The sequence below is a fragment of the Macaca fascicularis genome, chromosome 20 (genome assembly GCF_037993035.2).
Source record: "Macaca fascicularis isolate 582-1 chromosome 20, T2T-MFA8v1.1".
NCBI classification, from domain to species: Eukaryota; Metazoa; Chordata; class Mammalia; order Primates; family Cercopithecidae; genus Macaca; species Macaca fascicularis.
The window spans coordinates 21066729-21089249 of record NC_088394.1 but is presented as its reverse complement, the minus strand read 5'-3'; the positions used below and the strand labels follow the sequence as shown (position 1 = coordinate 21089249).

Below are 22521 nucleotides of genomic sequence, written 5' to 3'. Positions count from 1 at the left end.
AGCACATAAGCTCCACGAAGACAGGACCTTAGTATTAGTCATGGGTTTTTTTCCCCCCAGTGAACCATTCCTTTAGCAAGTACTGGTCATGTTGGTAGTCTCAATCCTAGAACAGTGTCTGTTATACAATGACTCAATATGTGTTTGTTGAATTCATGACCCAAATATGGCACAAGGCTTTCTAGGGTATTGCCAGTCTGGAGGCAAGAAGTTGAAATCTAGAGCCAGTTCTATTTCTTTTAAATTAAAAACAAGCTGCCATGAGGACTTTACAGCTTTTGGAATTGAAAACATTCATTTCCTAAACCTAGCCATTGAAGTTCTAGACATTTATTCCATAGAAATAACTGGACAAGTATGTTAGAGGCAACTGGAGCCGGGTAATACCAGATAGTCTCATTTTTCAAGAGAAGTCTGATAGCAGACATGAAAGTGAAATATCAGGATTTTAAAAATCTTGGCAACTAATTTGAAAAATATTTAAAACTAGGGAGCCTGGAACAGCATGGCTGTGGGCCAGATTTGGCCTGCATGCCACTAGTTTATAACTTCTCCTTTTATCCTCTGCAGACACAGATCCAGAGAAGCGAGGCCACTTTCTAGGGCCTTAGTAAGAGAGCAGAACAGGAATGGTGACCAGCGATTATCTGGCCATCATATCAGGCTGCCTGCCTCAACACCCAGGAGCCGGTGAGCTGATTCACAGGTGATCGCTTCCCTGGGCTCTTCCATGGTTTCTCTGTAGCTCTGTCAGAAAGGGGTGGCAGGAAGAAGGGGCTATCGATCCCCGTCAACTTTGACAAAGGTGACAGGATGGGGTGATAGGGGTGGGTCGGTAAGAGCAGCATGTGCTACGTGGATGCCTATGGAGTATGGGAGGATTTCATTCCTCTGGGGTCTCTCTGCCTGTTACCATGGGCAACCAGAGGGGTCCAGCTATAGCCGCAGACAAGCATCTGCTTACTCAACTTGTCCAAGCGAGTGAAGGAGGTTCTGGATCTGAGGTGTAGACCACACCCTGGAATTGGCGGGACAGACAGGCTTAGCACTATGTTGTTACCCACTGTCCTGGGTAGAGGTGGGGATTGGGAGTAGGGAGCATGACTTTTAGCATCTGCTTTTCCCAGGGTTTAAAGCAAGAGTTGAAGATTGTGCCTAAGGGTGGAAGCAAACGGGAAGCCAGAAAAGTGCCAGTTGATGGCAATTAAGCTAAAACAAATAAGAAAGCAAATCAAAGGTTAATTTGCCCATGATCACTCATTTACCCTTGGGTTCTGAGAAAAACATTTAATTAAATTTTTTTTTTTTTTTTTTTTTTTTTTTTAAAGACAGGTCTTGCTCTGTCATCCAGGCTGGAGTGCAGTGGCCCAATCATAGCTCACTGCAGCCTTGAGCCTCCTGGGCTCAAGAAATCCTCCTGCCTCAGCCTCTCAAGTAGCTGGGACTACAGGTGTGCACCACTACGCCTAGCTCTTAATCAAACTTTTGCAGTTTGTTTGTTTGTTTGTTTGTTTGTTTTTGAGATGGAGTCTCACTGTGTCGCCCAGGCTAGAGTGCAATGGCGTGATCTCGGGTCACTGCAACCTCCACCTCCTGAGTTCAAGCAATTTTCCTGCCTCAGCCTCCAGCACAGCTAGGATTACAGGCATGCATGACCACGCCTGGCTAATTTTTTGTATTTTTAGCAGAGACAAGGTTTCACCACGTTGGCCAGGCTGGTCTTGAACTCCCGACCTCAGGTTATCCACCTACCTAGGCCTCCCAATGTGTGGAGATTACAGGCATAAGCCACTACGCCCAGCCCTTAATCAAACTTTTAAGAAAAGTGATATCCAGATGATCAGCCTTAGTCTTCTAAATCTCATTGTGGGTCTGAAGTTAAATGCCTAGTGCACATCTGCATTCTCACCTGCCTAGCACCCGTTCCCCCTTCTGGTAACAGTGCTCTGGCCTTCCACATGCAACCATCTGTCTCCCTTTCTCAGTCCATGAGGGCTGGGGGGGCTAACCCCCAGTCTCTTTCCCCTTCCCCCATGTCTTTTTTTTTTTTTTTTTTTTTTTTGCCCCAGAAGTGAGCACTAGTTCCAGGCCTAGTCAGATAGTATATTTCATCTCCTTGGCTATGTTGATTGGTGTAAATTGGTCAATGGGAGTCAATCCCAGGATTTGGAAATTGTGCAGGGAACAGGAAGTGAGGTTCCTTTCTACTGGAGCTGCTGATCACCACCTTCCTACGCCCGAAGAGAGATGTCCCGAGAATAAAACCAACTCAGAGGAAAGCAGAGCCCACAGGCCTAGAGGTGACATCATCTGAGCACCTGGATCCAGCTGTGGCTTGGGTTTTCATTTATGTAGGTTAGTAAATGCCTTTTTTAGCTTAAGCCAATTTACATTGGAGGTCTATCATTTGCAACTGAAAGGGTTCTAACAAATACAGATGGAATGAGTGAAAGGGGGCAAAGAATTAAACCTACGCCCGTTACCTTCTTGCTGTTTTCTGTTAGCCACTGAATTCTCTCTTGATAGACTTCAATAGTGCTGTCAAGACATCAGAAAGACTCATCACCCAAGGTCAGTATCCTCACTGAGCAACAACAGCCACTTACATACACAAAACGCAGGTATGAATTTTTTTTTTTAAATGTGCATAGGGTCTTGGAAGAAGGTGGTGAACATTTTAAGTGCACTGTAGTGCACGCCTGTAGTCCTGGCTACTCAGGAGGCTGACTTGATCACTTGAGGCCAGGAGTTCAAGACCAGCTTGAACAACCTAGTGAAACCCTGTCTCTACAAAAAATACAAAAATTTGCTGGATATGGTGGTGCATGCCTGTAGTCCCAGCTACTCAGGAGGCTGAGGTGGGAGGATCACTTGAGCCCAGGAGTTCAAGGCTTCATGGAGTTATGATTGTTCCACTGCACTCAAGCCTGAGCAAAATCAAGCAAAGACAAAACTGAAGATACTTGGTTTGCCAGGGCACTAGGTATAAGGGGATTGCAAAAGGGATCGCGTTTATAGGTGCCGCTCTACTGGTAACACAGCGCACAGGATAAATGACAATGGTTTGGTGGATCAAGCAGTGGAATCAGGCCCTCCCGGACTTCAACTTGCTCATCTAACCTCGTCTCCTTTCTCCACAAAGCTCACTCTGTGCTCATTCTGCCCGGTGTGGACAGGTCTGTGGAGGATGGGGGAGGGTGTTCTTATGAGAAAGTTGGAAGACCACCCTTGCACTTGCTCGAATCTGTGGCTTCTCAGAAGAAATTGTTCCTAGTCTCCTGGAAACTGATCATAAAGGCACAACAGAGGCAGTTAAGCAATCATTTCCACTGGATTGATTAACAAAAAACCTAGTTTCTGAAAAGTAGCTGGGGGACCTTTTGGAAGTTGCCTTATTGCATGCCTGGCTGGAGACTAGCATATATCATGTACACAAGGTAAGGACTCAGTCACTTGAATTTAATTGACTTGTCCTCACTGGGGGCAGGTGAGATTTAGGGGCCTAGAGAGGGACAAAAGAGGTCTTTGGAAATGAGATCATGGGGTAGTGGGTAGTAGATAGAGTCATAAGTGATACATGAGTTATGAATAGAGCTAAGAGGATGAGCTTTATTTTTATCTTCTTCTTATTTTTATTTGAGACAGGGTCTCATTCTGTTGCCCAGGCTGGGGTGCAGTGGTACAATCATGGCTCACTGCAGCTTCAACCTTCCTTGGCTCAGGTGATCCTCTCACATCAGCCTTTAAGTAGCTGGAACTATAGATGCACACCATCACAACTGGCTAATTTTTATATTTTCTGTAGAGTTGGGGTTTCATCATTTTTCCCAGGCTGGTCTCGAACCCCTGAACTCAAGCGATCCTCCCGCCTCAACCTTCCAACGTGTTGCGATTACAGGCGTGAGCCACTGTGCCCAGTTGAAGATGAACTTTATAATAAAACATGTTTGTGTTCAAGATCTAGCTTTGCCATCTACTAGCTGTGTGACCTTGGACAGGTGTGGTAACCTTTCTGAGCCCCAGTTTCACCATCTCCAACATGAAGGTAACAACAGGATTTGTTACCTTCAATTTGCTAAAAGTCAATTTACTGAAAGCCAATCCTCTGAAAATCAATTTGCCAAATGACCAATTAGCTAAATAGACTTGAACATTCCTTAAAATGCTGGATTCACAATTAAAACTGATAAACCAAAATATTGCAGAATTCTTTAAAACCTGTTTCAGCTTCCAACCTAATAAAAGCTACTATAAATTCTACAGTTCAATGGTTTTGAGAAATTTGAGCAATTGGTCATTCCATGAATGGCCATTCAGCAATCAACTTCTGGTTAACTGGCTTGAGAGTAATGGTTTTATAAGGGGAAACCCCTTTCTCTTGCTTCTCATTCTCTCTTTGCTGGCTGCCTTGTAAGATGTCCCTTTGCTCTTCCTTCATCTTCTGCCATGAATCATGTGGAACTGTGGGTCCATTAAACCTCTTTCTTCTTAAATTGCCCAGTCTCAGGTATGTCTTTATCAGTGGCATGAAAATGGACTAATACACATGTGCTATCAAAATCTGGTTTAGGAGTGGGGATGCATGCACGTTTTTGCCATATATTTGCAAAGGTATGAACGCAATCAATTTGACATTGAAAGTCATTACTCTTAACCATTAAACACCAGATGAAGCTGTGTCATCCAAGGGATTATGGATTTCATTTTATATTTTTTTAGAGATAGGGTCTTATTCTGTTGCCCAGGCTGGAGTGCAGTGGTATGATCATAGCTCACTGCAACCTCGAACTTCTGGGCTCAAGTGATCCTCCCAACTTCGTCTCTCAAAGCGCTAGGATTATAGGCATGGCCCACCATGCCTGGCCCTAGACTATGGATTTGAAAAGGCTGAGAGACATTGATCTGGTCCAACCTTTCTATTTGAGAAAAGAGGAAATTGGGGCTAGAAGTGGGAAGAGACCTGCCCATCTCCCTGGGTGGTAGACTTTTTTTTTTTTTTTTTTTTTTTTTTGAGACAGGGTCCCACTCTATTGCCCAAGGTCTCACAGATATTGCTGTTTGAACAAAGTTACTTCCAGGCTACCAAAATGACATAATTCTTTTTTTCTTTCTTTCTTTTTTTTTTTTTTGAGACAGAGTTATGCTTTTGTTGCCCAGGCTGGAGTGCAATGGCGTGATCTCAGCTCACTGCAACCTCCACCTCTCGAGTTCAAGCGATTCTCCTGCCTCAGCCTACCGAGTAGCTGGGATTACAGGCATGCGCCACCAGGACTGGCTAATTTAAAAAATATATATTTTTAGTAAAGACAGGATTTCACCACGTTGGCCAGTCTGGCTTCAAACTCTTGACCTCAAGTGATCCACCTGCCTCGGCCTTCCAAAGTACCGGGATTAGAGGCATGAGCCACCATGCCCAGACTGAAATGACATAATTCTTGAGCTCCGTGGTGTTGGGAGGATGCTAAGAAACATACTTACTCAGAAAGCTTTGACTCAAAGTGGCGGATGATCTGGGTGGAGAAACGTATTTTCTGCACAACATTGGTGTCCTCCTCCCTGAAGAAGCAAAGCCTTATGAGGGGGTCTCTCAGGCCCAGGGGGCCGCATGTGTTGCTGCAGCTGTGGGGGTTGTGGGGAACAGCTTCAGACTTACAGCACTTCTGTGCCCTGGCTTATCAGGTCAGCCAAGGTAAGCTTCTGACACTTTAAACTGTGAGCCGAAAGCCAGTCTTCAGAGTCCTCCCAATCTGAAGACTGGGTCTCGCTCGCCTGCAGCCTCTGCAAGACAAAAACCAGAATCAAACAGAGAAGTAGAAAGAGAGGGAAGAGGTTCCCTTCACACAGATACCCAACGGGGGCCAACTCAGACTGATCCTATCTTTTTTTTTTTTTTTTTTTGAGACGGAGTTTCACTCTTGTCACCAAGGCTGGAGTGCAGTGGTATGATCTTGGCTCACTGCAACCTCTCTGCCTCTCGGGTTCAAGTGATTCTCCTGCCTCAGCCTCCCAAGTAGCTGGGATTAAAGGCATGTGCCACCACGCTCGGCTAATTTTTGTCTTTTTAGTAGAGACGGGTTTTGGCATTTTGGCCAGGCTGGTCTCAAACTCCTGACCTCAAGTGATCCACCAGCCTTGGCCTCCCAAAGTGCTGGGATTACAGGCATGAGCTACCATACCTGGCCCCCTGGTTTGTCTGTTTTAGAGACAGGGCCTTGCTCTGTCACCCAGGCTGGAGTGCAGTGGTGTGATCATAGCTCACTGCAGCTTCAAAGTTCTGGGCTCAAGTGACCTTGCCTTAAGTTCTGTGCCTGAGGTCTGCTCTGCCCTCTGTCTCAAAGGGAAATTAGCAAGTGTTGAAGAAGTGTGAAAAACACTCTTATAATTACTGCAAATACTTAGATAGCACTTATTACATGTTAAGCACTTTCCATACATTAACTCATTTAATTTTACAAAGTAGGTTCCATTATGGTAACCCCATCTTGCTGACCAGGGAACTGAGGTACAGATAATTTAGGTAATCAGTCCAAGGTCATGCAGCTAGAAAGTGGCAGATGTGGAATTCAAACCCAGGCTGTGAAGCTCAAATCATGCTTCTAACCATGGTACTATGTTGTCCCTCTAAACTAGCACCAAACTGTGACCATCTCCATGAAGGAGTGAGAGCACTGAGGGGCCAGATTACTTTCTCATTGTGTGATTCTATACTAACAAATGTCCTGCCCTTGAAAGGCACCACCTAAAATCATAGGTCTCTGTCGCATATCTAGGGAAACACAGCTCTCTATCACATGGACACTAGATGTCACTCTTTTCACCTTTCAGACTCAACCCTCTCCCTGGTTGGAAACACTGAGCATGGTAGACCTTTTTTTTTTTTTTCTTTTGAGACAGGGTCTCATTTTATTGCCCAGGCTAGAGTGCAGTGCCACAATCTCAGCTCACTGCCAAAATCTCAGCTCATTGCAGCCTCAGCCTCCCAGGCTCAAGTGATCCTCTTTCCTTGGCCTCCTAAGTAGCTGGGACTATAGGCATGTGCCACCATACCTTGCTAATTTGTGTTTTTTTTTTTTTTTTTTTTTTTTTGGTGGAAACAGGGTTTCACCATGTCGCCCAGGCTGGCCTCAAACTTCTAGACTCAAGCGATCCTCCCATCTAGGCCTCCCAAAGTGCTGAGATTACAGATGTGAACCACCGTGCCTGGTGAGCATGGTGGACTTAATAATTCACCTTTCTTCCATCTGTGTTGATTTTAAAATAATGTCACGTTTTAGGACACAGATTTTGTATTATTCATACTTGAAGACACACTATTAAACACATTATGGATTCTGACTTTAGGCCATGCTGATTATGTAACTCAACTAGTTCATTTGCATAGAGAATGGTAAGATCTTTGTGTTGGAGCAATCCTTTCCCTCTTTCCTTCAGGTTCATCTGCAAGGCAAAGGAGGCCCCAGCTGTGGCTGATAAATATAAGAATGATCCTGTGTACACCTGGGAAGTCATGCATTTTGATATAAAATTAGAGGAAAGATGCATGTCATCAACATCTGAACTCATTACAAGACTTCTTCAGAATCTCAAAACTCTATCAACCTTTCCTCATCTCCTGTAATTAAACTTGCTTTCCTGTAAGTGCCAGAACCTAAGTAAATCATGAGTATTTTTCTGATTGTTTAATTGCCAGCATTATAACTGGATTGTTTTTGACTATCATTTCAAAGGTATCATATTTAAACTCTAGTGTGGGTTAGATACATGGTTGTGCACTAGCCTTGCTTGAACATGGCAACCACTGATTGCCATTGTTTCCCTGTTAGAATGAATTCTGAGTTCTATACAATCCACTCATTCTCTTGGGAAGGCCCATTGAAGGTCAGCCTAAAATCGTAGTCTGGTTAGAGGTTTATTCTCCTATTATGCCCCATTTGTCCAACAGCACTTCCTGAAATGGATTTCTGAATCTAGATTTCAGGGAATCTCAAAAGCAAAGCAAATTTCAGGAAGGGGAATTTTAGAATCAAATGCTTAAGACTTCAGGCCTTGATAGCATGATCAGAGTCTTCACATGCTCCTGAATATTTAGTGACATGGCCAAATAGGCTATACAACTTCTATATAAACAGAGAGATTCTTCAGTCATTTCTAAAGGCAGAGGATTAGAGATAAATGCTTAATTAATCTTTTTCAGTCCTAGAATCCTATGAGAAGGAAGAAATCCCCAGAATTTAGCACATTCTGCATTCCCTGAATGATTTGTAGTATCACCACCCAGTTAAAGTGCCATGGTCTTTACCAGTAAGTCCTGTGTCTGGTTAACGTGTGTAACCAGTAATCCATTGTCTGAATTCTGACCAAGTCCATTCACATTCTTCTGCTTTAGTGACTTCTTTGAATCTCTGCCAGTGTTTCTCCTAATGCTACAAAACATAAAGTAATTTGATGAATGCCTGTGCACTGGGCATTGATTGGTTTGACATCCCCAGTGCCTCCTCTCTTTGCCTTAGTCCCTACAAGGATTCTAGAAACATTTTTCTGTGCAGTGACTGAGAAGGGTTCCTGCAGAGTCCTGATAAAATGTGGACTCCAGTTCCATGAGATATTTTATTATTTAGATAACTAAAGCCCTCAGGTGACTCTAAGAAGATTCAATGACCCAGTCTCACCCTCAGCTCCCATGAGCAAAATGCTGTTGCTGTTTTCATTTGCAAAATCAGAGAACTATGCTTACCAATGGTTTTCCAGAAACATATTTTCTTGGCCATGGAAGACGTGACTAGTTTGTGTAGCCATTGCAATAACACCCAATGCTTATTTTCCTAAAGAAGGAAAGAATACCAGAAAACAGGATAAATGTGGCATACAGAATAGTTTTGGGGGATATCTATATTCAGCACAATGCTTTTCTACATTTTTAAATTAATTTTTTTTTGAGATAAGGTCTCACTCAGTTGCCCTGGCTGGAGTACAGTGGCCCAGTCATGGCTCACTGTAGCCTTGACCTCCCAGGCTCAAGCAATCCTCCCACCTCAGCCTCCCAAGTAGCTGGGACTACAGGCACAAGCCACCATGACCAGCTATTTTTTTCTGTTTATTGTAGAGATAAGGTCTCACTATGTTGCTTCGGATGGTCTTGAACTCTTGGGCTCAAGTGATCCTCCCACCTAGGCTGGGATTAGAGGTGTGAGTCACCATGCCTGGCCATTTTTAAAAATTTTATAGACCAGGTCTTGCTTTGTCACCAAGGCTGAAGTAATGTGGTGCTAACATAACTTATAGCAGCCTCGAGCTCCTGGCCTCAAGAGATCCTCCTCAGCCTCCCTAAGTCATGGGATTGTAAGAGTGAGCCATTGTGCCTTCTTTAATTAATTCATTCAGTAAATACTTATTGAACACCTACCAGGCATCAGGCATTGTGCCTGGTGCTGAGGATACAATGGTGAACAAGATAAAGCTTTCTCAACTTCAACACTTTAACTCTTGGACTGGATCATTCTTTGCTGTGGGGGCCATCTTATGTTGTAGGATGTTTAGCAGCATCCTGGCCTCTACCTATTAGATATCAGTAGCATCCCTCCACACTTTTTCCCAATGTGACAATCAGAAATGTTTCCAGACATTGCTTAATATCTCATGGACAGCAAAATTGTCCCTAGTTGTGAACCACTAAGATAGACATTGTCCTTGTCCTCCCAGCGCTTATATTCTACAGGGGGAGACTGATATTAAAAAACTAAATAAAATAATTACAAATTGTGGAAAGTGCTGAAGGAACTAAAAGCATGTGATAGGAAGTAATCAAGGGGCCAGGCACAGTAGCTTACGCCTATAATCCCAGCACTTTGAGAGGCAGGCTGAGGCAGGAGGTCACTTGAGGCCAGGAGTTCAAGACCAGCCTGGGCAACCCAGTGAGACCCCATCTCTATAAACAAAATAAAGATATATTTGCCAGGTGTGGTGGCATGTGCCTGTAGTTCCATCTACTTGGGAGGCTGAGGCAGGAGGATTGCTTGAGCTCAGGAGTTTAAGGCTGCAGTGAGCTATGATCATGCCACTGCACTCAATCCTGGGCGACAGAGGGACATTCTGTCTCTAAAAAATAAACAAAAATCCACACCCAAATCCAATGTTACACCCCCTTTTCTCCCTCCTGCTTAAAACTGACCAAAGCCTTCTCTATGTCTAGGATGAAGACTGAGATCCTTCAGATGGCAGCTGAGGACCCTCAAGGTCTGGCTGCTCCCACCTACCCCTCTAGATTTCCCACTTCACCACTGCTCTCCTCTGTGTTCCACAAGGGCCTCCCTTTCCAGTTCTTGGAATTCTCTAGTTCCTTTAACCACAGGGCCTTTTCATGTGCTGCTTCTTTGCTCTGGAACATTCTTCTCCTTCTCCCCTACCCTAATCATCTTGACATTTTAGCCCAGATATCATTTCCTCCAGGAAATCTCCAGCATCCCATTCTATTTCGGTTTCCTTTGTTTTATACAGACTTTCATAGAACTATGCTCTTTTAGGGCAGGTATCTTAATTTGGAATGATACATTCATTAGTGGGATTTTTAAAAATTTGTGTGTCTCTCCCCTTACACTGTAAGTTACATAAGAGCAGGGACTGGCAGACACTCGATAAATATTTTGAGAAGGAAAGGTGAAGGGCCAGGAGGTTGAAAAACTCCCTTGGTTTTTTTTTTTTTTTTTTTTTTTGAGACGGAGTCTTGCTCTTGTCCCCCAGGCTGGAGTGCAGTGGCATGATCTCGGCTCACTGCAAACTCCACCTCCTGGGTTCAAGTGATTTTCCTGCCTCAGCCTCCCACATAGCTGGGATTACAGGCGCCCACTACCATGCCCAGCTAATTTTTGTATTTTTAGTAGAGACGGGGTTTTACCATGTTGGCCAGGCTGTTCTCAAACTCTTGACCTCAGGTGATCCACCTGCCTTGGCCTCCCAAAGTGCTGAGATTACAGGCGTGAGCCACCATGCCCAACCTGCCTTGGTTCTTGAATTTCTAATTATATATGCCAGGCACGTGTGAGACCTGACTTTCTGCTCTTGGGTTCCATGAGATACCCATGAGATACTGTTTCTTAGAATTCTCTACCTTTTTTTGCTTCAGCTAGCTCCTTTAGCTTTCTGTTATTTGCAACCAAAAAAAATACCAGCTAAGACACAGCAAGTGAGAGACTCTGAATAAAGTTGCAGCTTAAACATTAGAGTGTGTGTTCTTGTGAAATCATTAAATTACACAGCCTAATAATGGTTTGGCAACTTGCTTTTCTCTTTCAGGTCTTTAATCTTTTATTCAGAGGATGTTTTGTTTTCTGGGAAGCACCACGATAATGTGGCAATGCTTTAAAACACACACACACACACACACACACACACACACACACACACACACACACACACACACGGCTTTACTTCAGCAAGCTGTCCTGGGAGACTCTAATGGCAGAGACTGTTGAAGTAGAAATGCCTCATGAACACTGGCCGCCCCGTAGTGTCTCACTTCCCTCTTTCCAGTCAGTGATTAACAGCTCTTAATGAATTCAGAGGACTGCACGACTAGATTCTGGGGTGACTGGTGCAGGCTGATGGAGAAGGGGTTGAAATGCATAAAAATAACAAAACAAAATAGTGCTCCAGAAAGAGCATGGGGCTGGGTGCAATGGCTCATGCCTGCAATCCCAGCACATTGGGAAGCTGAGGCAGGGAGATTGCTTGAGCCCAGGAGTTTGAGACTAGCTTGACCAACATAACGAGACTCTGTCCGTACATTAAAAAAAAAATTAGCTGGGCATGGTGGTGTGCACCTGTAGTCCCAGCTACCGGGGAGGATGGAGTGGGAGGGTCACTTGAGCCCAGGAGTTTGAGGCTGCTGTGAGCTGTGATCTCATCGCTGCACTCCAGCCTAGGTGATGGAGTGAGACTCTGTCTCAAACAAACAAAAAAACAAACAACAACAACAACAACAAAAGTGCTGAACCTTTGGTTTCTTCATCTTCAGAATGGAATGGGGACAGCAGTAACTGACCTGCCTACTTCAACACCGTTATCAAGAGGATCAAATGAAATTGAGAAAGTAGAAGTGCTTTGTGAAATACGAAGTACTATAAAAATGCAGAATGCCAGCTGGGCGCGGTGGCTCATGCCTGTAATCCCAGCACTTTGGGAGGCCGAGGCGGGTGGATCAAGACCATCCTGGCTAACATGGTGAAACCCTGTCTCTACTAAAAATACAAAAAAAATTAGCCAGGCGTAGTGGCAGGCGCCTGTAGTCCCAGCTACTTGGGAGGCTGAGGCAGGAGAATGGTGTGAACCCGGGAGGTGGAGCTTGCAGTGAGCTGAGATTGCGCTACTGCACTCCAGCCTGGGTGACAGAGCAAGATTCTGTCTCAAAAAAAAAAAAAAAAAGTAGAATACCATAAAATGTGGGCTGCATCTTCAAGCACTTCAGCATATGACATGAAAACAATCATGTGTTTCATGAACATTTATAGAGCGCTCACTGCGTGCCAGAGAGAACAGGTGTTGGGGAGATAGACATGAACAGGACGCAGCTCTTTCCCTTAGGCCTTTGCTCAAATGAAATCTTATTAGAGAGGTCTTCTGTGAGTACTTTAACTCAAACGGCACCTCCTCCACCTGCCTTTATCTTTCCCCACAGCATGTTTCACTATATATATTCACTTATTTACTTATAAGTAAATACGTTCTATATATTTACTTATTTACTTGTTTTATAATTTCTCTATATTTAGTTACTTACTGTTTGAACCTCTGCACGCCCCTCCCACATAAACACAGTAGAAGTAGATCCATTTGGGCCAGGACAGTAATGTTCACGGCTAGGATATTTTTGCATAAAATAGAGTTTAGAACATAGTAGCTGCTCAAAAAACATTTGTTGAATAAATGCATTCAGAGCAGGTCCAGAGTTTAGGCAAAGGTGAGCTGAATTACACTGGGGGGTGATTGCAGGAGAGGAAAAGAACAAACCAGTCCATGGCAGATGGCATTTTGGTCCAAGGGAGAGAGGGAACCTTGATTATTGGGTGAAAATAATAATAATAATAATAATAGGAGTCTTTCCTGAACCCCATTCACTGTCCCCAGTCCCCCAGGGAGGAAACCACTCCTCTTGTGGAAGTCCTCCTGTTGCTGTCCCTTCACTTTGTCATATGGAGTTGTCATGGCCTGTCTCCCAGACCGGCTCCATGACTTCCTTGTCTACTGGCACCCCCAGCATTTAGCCCAATGCTCAGCATGTAGGGAGTGGACGCTTCACACCCCAGGCTACCTCAATCTTGTCACTCAGTCCAGAGCTTAGCATCTGGCCTCCCCCACCCCCTCTGTCACCACCCCTGTCAACCCTGATGACGCTCACCCTCACCTGTATTTCTTCATTTACTTCTCCATCTTTAGGAGAAGGGTTCCTGGCACTCCAGGGCCTTGCTTCTCCTAGATCTCACTTCTGGTTTCTCCAAGCTCCTCCAAGCAACTCAGCAGTGAAGCTTGCCCTGTGGGAATGTGTTAGCTGGTCTCCAAGGTAACAGACTGCGCCACTGCAGCTCGGGGCAGGGAAAGGGAAAGCCTTCCTCATTCCAGGGAAGAAGTCACCGCTGTGTTGTTGATAACCACTTCTCCCAGGTCACTCTGCTTTTCTCCACCTTCACGAAAACCTGGAAGCAGGATTTAGACCTTTTCTCAAATTTCAGAACCTCTCAGTCAGCACGGAACTATGGTTTAGGCCAGTAAAGCCCCGGTGCCTGTGGCCTTCCTGTGGTAGGAACGGAGGAAAGTTTCCAGAGAACTCTGCCACGTGTGGCAAAGGTGGTAACTTTCTCTTCCTCCTCAGATTCTCTTGGGTTCCCTGAACACAATCCCTGGGAGAGGTCAGACAGTGCCCTATCCCTACCTGGTCCAGCCCCACCTAAACCTGGGTAATACAGCCAAGCTCAATGACCTCTTTGCATCAGAAGAGATCATCTGCCATAGTGGTTCCTAAGCCCAGGTGCCCATGAGAATCACCTGGATTGTTTGCTAAGAAAACATTCCCATTCAGGAGATTGATTCAGAACTGTGAAAAGGTGTGGGAATGTGCATTTTTAACAATGGCCCCAGGTGATTATGATGTAACTAGTTCTTGGCCCATAGCTGGGAACCTCTCTAAACCCTTCTTTTATAGCGGTCAAAAGAGACAAAGTAATTAATGTCTCCGAAGTCAACCAACTTGCAAGCTGCTAAAGGATCTGTAGTTAGTTTTTCGAATCCAGGACATTTCTCAAATCAGTTTTCACTTTCTGAGAGTTTTATAAGTTTTATAAACTTTTATCAGTTAGAACATAAGGTTGGGTGGTGGCTTATGTCTGTAATCCCAGCACTTTAGGAGGTTGAGGCGGGAGGATTGCTTGACGCCAGGAATTTGAGATCAGCTTGGGCAACACAGTGAGACTCCGTCTCTACAAAAATAAAATAAAATAAAAATTAGTCAGGTGCAGTGGCTTGTACCTGTAGTCCCAGCTACTTGGAAGGCTGAGGTGGGAGGATTGCTTGAGCCCAAGAGTTCAAGGTTACAGTGAGCTATGATCGCACCACTGCACTCCAGCCTGGGCTACAGAGCAAGACCTGTCTCAAAAATAAAGAACATATGCCACCTGTGGTAGTCATCATACGGTAGGGAACACCCTTCAGATGTTGACCGCAGCAGCCATGCCTATAGGCCAGGTCAGAAACAACCAACATGCTCAAAATAGAAACTGCTTATTAACCACTGGTCACCAGGGTTGAGAACACCATGTATAAGTCCATGGCATTTGTTATGTGGCCAGCACCAATAAGGCAGAAAATGAGGAAGATCAGAAAGAGGTAAGGAGGTCCCAAGGGGCTGTGAGCAACCAATGGCTACTCTGTGAACAAGAGATGAGGGTCCTTGTGCCCATCTTGATGGAAATTTTGGGTGGAAGGGGCTGGCTAATTTTGACATCTTTTTTTCTTTTAGGCATGGGAACCCCAAGCAGGTCATCTACCACCCTCACACCTTTCTTTGCTTCCTGGATATATGGGTTTTCAACACTGTGCATAGAAGTAAAGTCCAACACTGGAAACTCTTTGTTTCTGCTTTCTTCTACTTGAGCCTACACAACACACATTCTGAATAGATCTCTGCCAGGTGGATAAAGCAGAGTAAGCCTTTCAGGCTGTAAGACCCATCAAGAGGAAAGCTGTGTGGGTACCATCTTTCTTGGCTCCCTTCAGGATGCAGATCATGACGACACCCATGGAAAGCATCAGAGCACAACAGACATTTCTCCTACCGTAGGCTCTTGGAAATGGATCAGTGTCAACTCATCTCTGGTCTTTTATTTAGGAGCTCTAGCGTGGTCCCATTGCCCAGGAGTATGGTGGGATATATCTTTCAGATATTAATTTGTTTTGCCTTCTTTCTTTCCTCCATTTCAAACCAGGAGCAGGTGCTTTGGGTTGAGTTGAGAAGCAGTAGCCTGAAGTAACTTTTTCTGTCTTTTGTAAAAGCCTAAGCTAACGAAAAGATTAAAGTGACATGCCAAAGCAGGGGAGGTGAGGAATGTGTTTAATGTCATGAGGAAAGTGGGAGTGTAAAGATTATTTCAGTTAAAAGAGACAGAAACCCAACTCAAACTGGTTTAAGGAAAAAAAGGAATTTATTTTCTTAAATAACACAAGAATCCAGGGATAGTTCTGGCTTCAGGGATGACTTGATCCAAAAGCTAAAGTGATGTTAACAGAACTGTCTTCCTTTCTCAGCTTCCTTTCTTCTAGGATGGCTTGATCAGGAGGCTCTTCAGGTGTGGCTGCCAGCAGTGCCAAACTTTTCCCCTACAACTGAGCAACTCTAAGAGAAGAACACCTCTGTCCAGGAGTTCCACAAAGTCCCAGGCTGGTCACATGCCATGCTAATTTCTGAATCTGTCACGATGACTCCGGCCAAGCCTGGCTTCTGTGTCGAGCTCTGAAGCCAAGAAGGTGAAATCGGCTCCATGACACCACATGACCTGAGGTAGGAAAAGAACAATTTTTCCAAAAAGAAAGAGCCTTTTTTTTTTTTTTAAACCAAAGGGACCATGGTGCTAGGCAAACATGCCTCTCAGGAAAGTCAAAATTCTCCCAGACAGATTAAAAAAGAAAAAAATCAGAGACCTAAAAATCAGAGGGAGTAGAGACTTGTTCCATGTTTGGTGGCAATACTTTGGTAAGATGGCAATCTCTAACAGAAAGTGGGTCCTTGGTGCATTCTGGGAAGAGTCCACAGACACAGGAGTTCCCAGCTCACCAAAGTTTATCATTCCCCAAATGTGAGACAAACACAGTAAAACTACTGCCTCATTTAGCCTGTGACAATTGATGTCTCAGCAGTAACATGTAGACAGATGATCAACTAGTGGGTGGCAGCGGGGGTGGGGCAGAGCTTCCAAATGTTCGAACCATGAACTTCTGTACACCTTTTTTTTTTTTTTTTTTTTTTTTGAGACGGAGTCTCGCTCTGTCACCCAGGCTGGAGTGCAGTGGCCGGATCTCAGCTCACTGCAAGCTCCGCCTCCCGGGTTCATGCCATTCTCCTGCCTCAGCCTCCCGAGTAGCTGGGACTACAGGCGCCCGCCACCTCGCCCGGCTAGTTTTTTGTATTTTTTAGTAGAGACGGGGTTTCACCGGGTTAGCCAGGATGGTCTCGATCTCCTGACCTTGTGATTCGCCCGTCTCGGCCTCCCAAAGTGCTGGGATTACAGGCTTGAGCCACCGCGCCCGGCCTTCTGTACAACTTAAGAGTACTCCAATAACCAATTAATTCCTACCAGTCCAGTAGAAGGGATCCAGTTGAGTTTTAAGTGCTTTGGGAGTAGGGGTGAGGAGCAGCTGGTGTGGGAAAATTTCCCTGGGTGCTGGAATCCTGAAAGGGCCCCAATAAAATCAATGCCCTCATCTAGCTTCATCCATCAAGGAAGTTGGCACTATAAAATACCAATGTGCTGGGGCATGGTGGCTCATGCCTGTAACCCAGCACCTTTGGAGGTCGAGGCGGGAGGACTGCTTGAGGCCAGTTCAGGACCAGTCTGGGCAACAAAGTGAGACCCCGTCTCTACAAAATATTTTAAAATTAGCCACAAATGGTGGTGTGTACCTGTGGTCCCAGCTACTTGGGAGGCTGAGGTGGGAGGATGGTGGCCCAGGAGGTCGAGACTGCAGTGAGCAGCCAAAAACCAAACCAAAACCAAAAAACCGGTGAACAATGAATACAAAGAGAAAGCTCAACAATGAGGGGCATGATGGAAGATTAGACACAAACAACTTAATAAGTGGGAGGTTTTTCTTACATTTTTTTTTTTCCTTTCAACAAAGTGGAAAGTGTTTCTAAATAGGGACCACCTTTTATGGTTGTTTGCATTCCACATCCAGAAGAAGCAAACCATAGATTTAGCTGCTCATGTTTGAGCCAAGGAATCATGCAAGCAGGACAAGTTATTTTTATTCCCTTTAGACCAGCCACACTGGCGATGCAGGACAGCAGGAGTCCTAGATCTGAAGTCAGGGAGCCTGGCTGTGAAACCCATATTCACCAGCTGCTAGTTACAGAACCTGGAGTAAGGTATTCAGCCTTTTAATCCTTCGTTTTGTAGTCTATAAAACACCACTCTGTACTTCACAGGTAGAGGATTAAGATGACATATGGGAAAGCACATAACACATGAATTTACTGTTAGTTTCTTTCTCTAAACGTAGAGAATGCCACTATTGTTTAACCACAGTGCTTTTGAAAATAGGAATTCCTTTAATAGTTGATATGCTTCAGTTGGAATGTCAGGTTATTATGACATTTGAGAAGGTTTTGTTACCCAAGGCCTAAGTTCACAGCAGCATTATCTGCAATAACAAAAAACGGGAAGCAACCTCATGTACATCAAAATGGGAAGACACATAGTTGATATGTATCAAATGGAATACTATGCATTTAAAATGAGGAAGCTCTATATTTACTGACATAGAAAAATCTACATCACAAATTAAGTCAAAAAAGAAAGCCACTGGGCATGATGGCTCCCAGCACTTTGGGAGGCCAAGGCAGGAGGAGACTGGGAGATGAGCCTGGTCAACATACTGAGACCCCCATCTCTACAAAAAAATTTGTTTTTTTAAAAATTAGCAGGCCGTGGCAGCATGCACCTGTAGTCCCAGCTACTTGGGAGGCTGAGGTGGGTGAATTGCTTGAGCCCAGGAGTTTGAGGCTGCAGTGAGCTAGGATTGTGCCATTGTACTTTCTCTAGTCTGGGTGACAGGGCAAGACCCTGTCTCAAAAAAAAACAAAAACAAAAACAAAAAGCAGCGGCAGGTATAGATAATATCTTGCTTTTGTTAATCTGATCAGTAAAATGTCTGTTAAAATGTTAAAACACCCGATAAACTGTTAACAATGGTTATCTCTGGAAGGTGGATTGTGGAGGAGGGAACTTTTTGTTTCCTACATTATTTTTGTGTTTTTCAAAAAAAATCTACAGATATATGTTATTGTAAAAAGAAAATCTGTGTCCTGGTTCAGGTCATAATTTCTTTCTCCACAATAGCACTTAAGGCAGGAAAAAGTTATTGATAACCCTGAAGGCAGAAACTACGTGAAGTATTGAAGTGGTACATGTAAGGGTGGGACTGCACCAAGTAAGTTCATTTTGCCGCTTACTACCTACCTCAGTAAAACATTTAGAAGATGAGGTAGTCAAAAGCCTTCTTAGATATGTGAGTTTTTAAAGAGCAATTTATTATGGAAAGGATTTTGATTCTTCAACTTCTTTGCATTTGTCATAGAGAACAAAGAAATGGAAAAGAATGAGAGTTTTCATATTTTTTATTTAAGAAAATACTTGAATTGCCTTGGACAATATTAAATATTTAAACAACATGAGAAAGAGTGCCAGAGGTCAGAACACAGTATTTACTTCACTGACTTGCCCTGACGGATAATGAATGAGGATTGATTTAATAGTGACCAAATACACTGGCCATATTTACTACAAGTGCCGTAAAATGGCCAATTGAGGACAACTGCGTCTAAAATGAGATGAAATCCTTGAGTCCATTCCTTTTAGCTGAAATAATTAAAACCAGGACCAAGTCTTTGCAAAACATGTCAAATGGATGGATGGCTTCAAGACAGCAGAGAACCCACAAGCTTGACGAGGCCTCCAGAGAGTTCACTCAGGATCAACGGGGTGCTGGCATCGTCCTGGTCCTCTCTGTAGAGTATCAGTGTTACAGCCCTGTGAGTTCAGTAGTAAAGGATCTGGAGTCCATAGGGAAATCCGAAGGAGGTCAATGGAACTGACATATTATATAGCCAAATACTTACCAATAAAGTGACCATCCTTATAAAGGCTGATTTAGGCAAGCCTCTGCCTTCAGAAAGAAGTTCACTGAAACAAACCTGGCAGATTGATGACTCTGTCTTTCAAATCTCCAGGAAATATGGTTTCATAATTTTCCTTTGTCATGGAGCCCCAACTTTAATTTTCATAATTCAGTGTATAAAGCACTGTGCCAGGTCTCTAGGGAGTACACAATGAGGAAGCCATATTCTTTGTATTCAAGAGTTTATACAGTTATACAAAAGCACTCAGTAATGACAATATCAGCAACTAACATTCGAATGCTTACTATGTGCTTGGAACTTTATCTCTTTTAAACCAACAATAGCCCCCTTAGGTGGGTAATATTATTAGTCCCATTCTACAGATGAAAAAACCAAGGCTCACATAAGTTACATGATTTACTAAGGGTCACACAGTTGGAATGGTGGAATTGAGATTTAATCCAGGCAGTCTATTCCTGTTTAGCAATTTCTGCTACAGAAGCATAAGCAAGAGAGACACAAAGCACAGAAGATTAGATATATTTCAAATATGGGAGAATCTTAAAACTGAGAGGAGGTGGTACAGACACAGCCGGGGCAGGGAGCAGGTTGTAGTGAATGTAGAATGGAGAACAGGCTGGTTCTCAGTAAGAAGGGAAGAGAAAGAGAGGTGGGAAATAAGACTGAACAGAGAGCTTGAAGACAGATCACAAAGGCTTGTCAAAGCTACGCTAAAGGAGTTTGGATTTCATTCTGTAGACAGTGGGAATGACAGAAATGTGAACACAGAAATGATATGCTTTCTTTTGTGTTATGAGTATTTTGGCAGAATTGATTTGGATGGATCGGAGTGAATGGCTGTCAGTTGAAGGAAGACTGGTTCAATGGCTACAGAATATGAAAGTTGGTCTTAAGTTCAAGGCCCACATGTCAAAGACATTCTTTCCTATGTCGAGTGCTCTGCTGATATCTAGCTGAGTGACTTCGGAAAAGTCTGAGGCCTCGATTTCTTCACCTGGAAAGTGGAGATACTGGACATGCTCTTTGACATTTCATCCAGCTCTGAAATTTTATAGTCTTGTGAAAAATCTCTTCTTGAAATGTTATCTTGGGTGGTCTTAGATTGTGTGTGACTGGAACTGGGGCTGATTTGTAAAACCCTTGAATGTGCTTGAAAATACCAACCCACAGTGTTTTCTTCTCCTGGGAAAAGAACCAAAACTCTTAAAAAATATACATTGTGCTTTCTATCTTGAATACCATTTATAAATAACTACCTTTATTTTTGTTGCTGGGTAACTGTGACCCAGAAGAGTTGACTTTGCATAAAAGGAACCCAGAGTCCTCTAGTCTTGGTGTTTTTCCTATAATCTTCTCATAGTGGCTAGAAGAGAGATGATAGACGAATAAGTCAAAATAAGGTATTTCTGAACCCATGTTATTGTTTTTAAAGCCACTGTGTTACCTTTTCCTAAGGTATTACCAAATAGAAAAAGTGTCCCCTCCACCATAGCAGCTCAGCATAAATCTACCATTACAATTTCCAGTTGACCTATTCAATAATGTTTATAGAAAATAACCCTCCAAAAACCTCTAACCTGTGTTACAAATCAGGAGAAGATTTAGATGGTGTGAAGATAGGGTAGGGTGACCAACTCATCCTAGTTTGCCTGGAACTTTCCCAGACATAGTACTTCAAATCTCACCTCCAAGGAAACCCCTCAATCTTATAACTCAAGAACATCTAAATCGTAACATGTCTTAATCCTCCAATTCCCCACGAGGGTCCTCAAAGGGCCACACGAGGAAGAATCAGCAGCAAACTGTAAATATTTTATTATTATTCAGTTGGGCTAATCTTGACACCCCCAGAGAAAGCTATAGTTTAAGCTGTGACATGGTCCCTGGGCCTCTATATTTGATCCTCCAGCCCATACTTTAAGATCTTAAAAGCTAAGATCTTTTGGCCTGGAATAAGTAGAAACAGAAGACTGCAGCAAAGATGGACTTGGGTCTATGTGCAAGGAAGAAAGAAGAGAAAGATGGCTGACTTGAAGGCTTTGGCTTGGTTTCTCTCTCCTAGCCTATGGAAGCATGATGCAGAAGGGAAAGTCACATGTATGTGTGGTCTTTTATTGTTGAGTGACTTTTACGGGTAATTGTGGCCTAATCCATGTCCTGAAATATTAATAGCATCTCTTCTCTAGCGGTGAGCAAAGAGTGGGAGTGGAAGAAGATAGGGAAGGACCGCCCTCACCCCCCAATGCCAACAACAAAACCAACCCAAGAGGCATGGAAGTGTCACTTATGAATATGTGAAACCTCTATAAGAAATAAATTTTTTAAATGAAGCTGATTTCAAAGTAATAGAAGCCTTTTTAGTTTCTTTAGTAGACAATTTATTTTGATAAACTTGCTCAATAACAAAAATACAAGTGAAGAAAATTATGTTCATTTTATACAGTTGTATTAACAATTTGTTTTGAAACTATTAATTGAAAAATGTTATAACCAATTAGAAAACAATTCTTAATAAAGTTTGGGATAATATACAGACCTTGATCACAAACTTTAAAATCTCTTGAGGTGATACAACTAAAAGTCCTGTGTAGGGAATCCTACCTACACGGGCCAGTTTTTTCCTTCATGTTTTTATCCTTCAAAAATTTTCTGAAAGACAGTTTACTGTTTTGAATTGTGAATGTAAATTTAAATTTTTAAAGATCAAGTGGGTTGATAAAACAGTTACTACAATCAGAGTAACTTGTGGCTAGTAGTCTTTTAATAAAGACAAAATAAATGCAACATGTTCTTCCCATGAAGCCCATGATGCAAAATAATAGCTAACAGCATATGAAAAGTTAGTTTCCAATACTGTATTTTTCAGGGCCTTTCCTCTAAATCAACAGATTGCTTGTCACCAGGACTATTATTTCACTTAATAGATTAAACAGTGAATTCACAGAACATCAAGTGAGGATATCAAAGCTTTAGGCAAAAGGGTAAAAACCAATAGTGTTTTGGTCATCTAGAACATTAAAAAGAAAAAAGAGCCATCCTTCAAAACAGAACAAATGAAACAGAAAATAGGTTTATAAGAGGTGGAAGAGTCAGAAAAATTACATACACACATTAACAACATA

The 22521-nt window shown here is 43.2% G+C and overlaps 1 protein-coding gene and 1 non-coding gene across 8 annotated transcripts in view; both read right to left on the bottom strand.

Annotated features, from left to right (window-relative positions):
- Window positions 1-13507, bottom strand: part of LOC101926296 (von Willebrand factor A domain-containing protein 3A) — a 62718-nt gene extending 49211 nt beyond the window's left edge. The window contains exons 1-6 of the transcript XR_006694821.3: window positions 13397-13507; window positions 8735-8822; window positions 8300-8423; window positions 5654-5778; window positions 5479-5556; window positions 2484-2538 (exon numbers count right to left, since the gene is read on the bottom strand). This is a non-coding gene — a transcript (von Willebrand factor A domain-containing protein 3A). The remainder of the gene's footprint in view (window positions 1-2483; window positions 2539-5478; window positions 5557-5653; window positions 5779-8299; window positions 8424-8734; window positions 8823-13396) is intronic.
- Window positions 13464-22521, bottom strand: part of MOSMO (modulator of smoothened) — an 85824-nt gene continuing 76766 nt past the window's right edge. Inside the window, exons 3-4 of one of the 7 annotated variants that reach the window (XR_012429363.1) lie at window positions 20656-20762; window positions 13563-13685 (exon numbers count right to left, since the gene is read on the bottom strand). Coding sequence is in view for 3 of the 7 variants with exons in the window: in XM_065536675.2 (XP_065392747.1) it covers window positions 13603-13685 (83 nt within the window). In the remaining 4 variants the exon portion in view is untranslated. Of the gene's footprint in view, window positions 13686-14360; window positions 14466-15820; window positions 16038-19446; window positions 19575-20605; window positions 20763-22521 lie in introns of those variants that run through there. The other 6 variants (XR_012429364.1, XR_012429361.1, XR_012429362.1 and 3 more) reach the window with 6 other exon arrangements.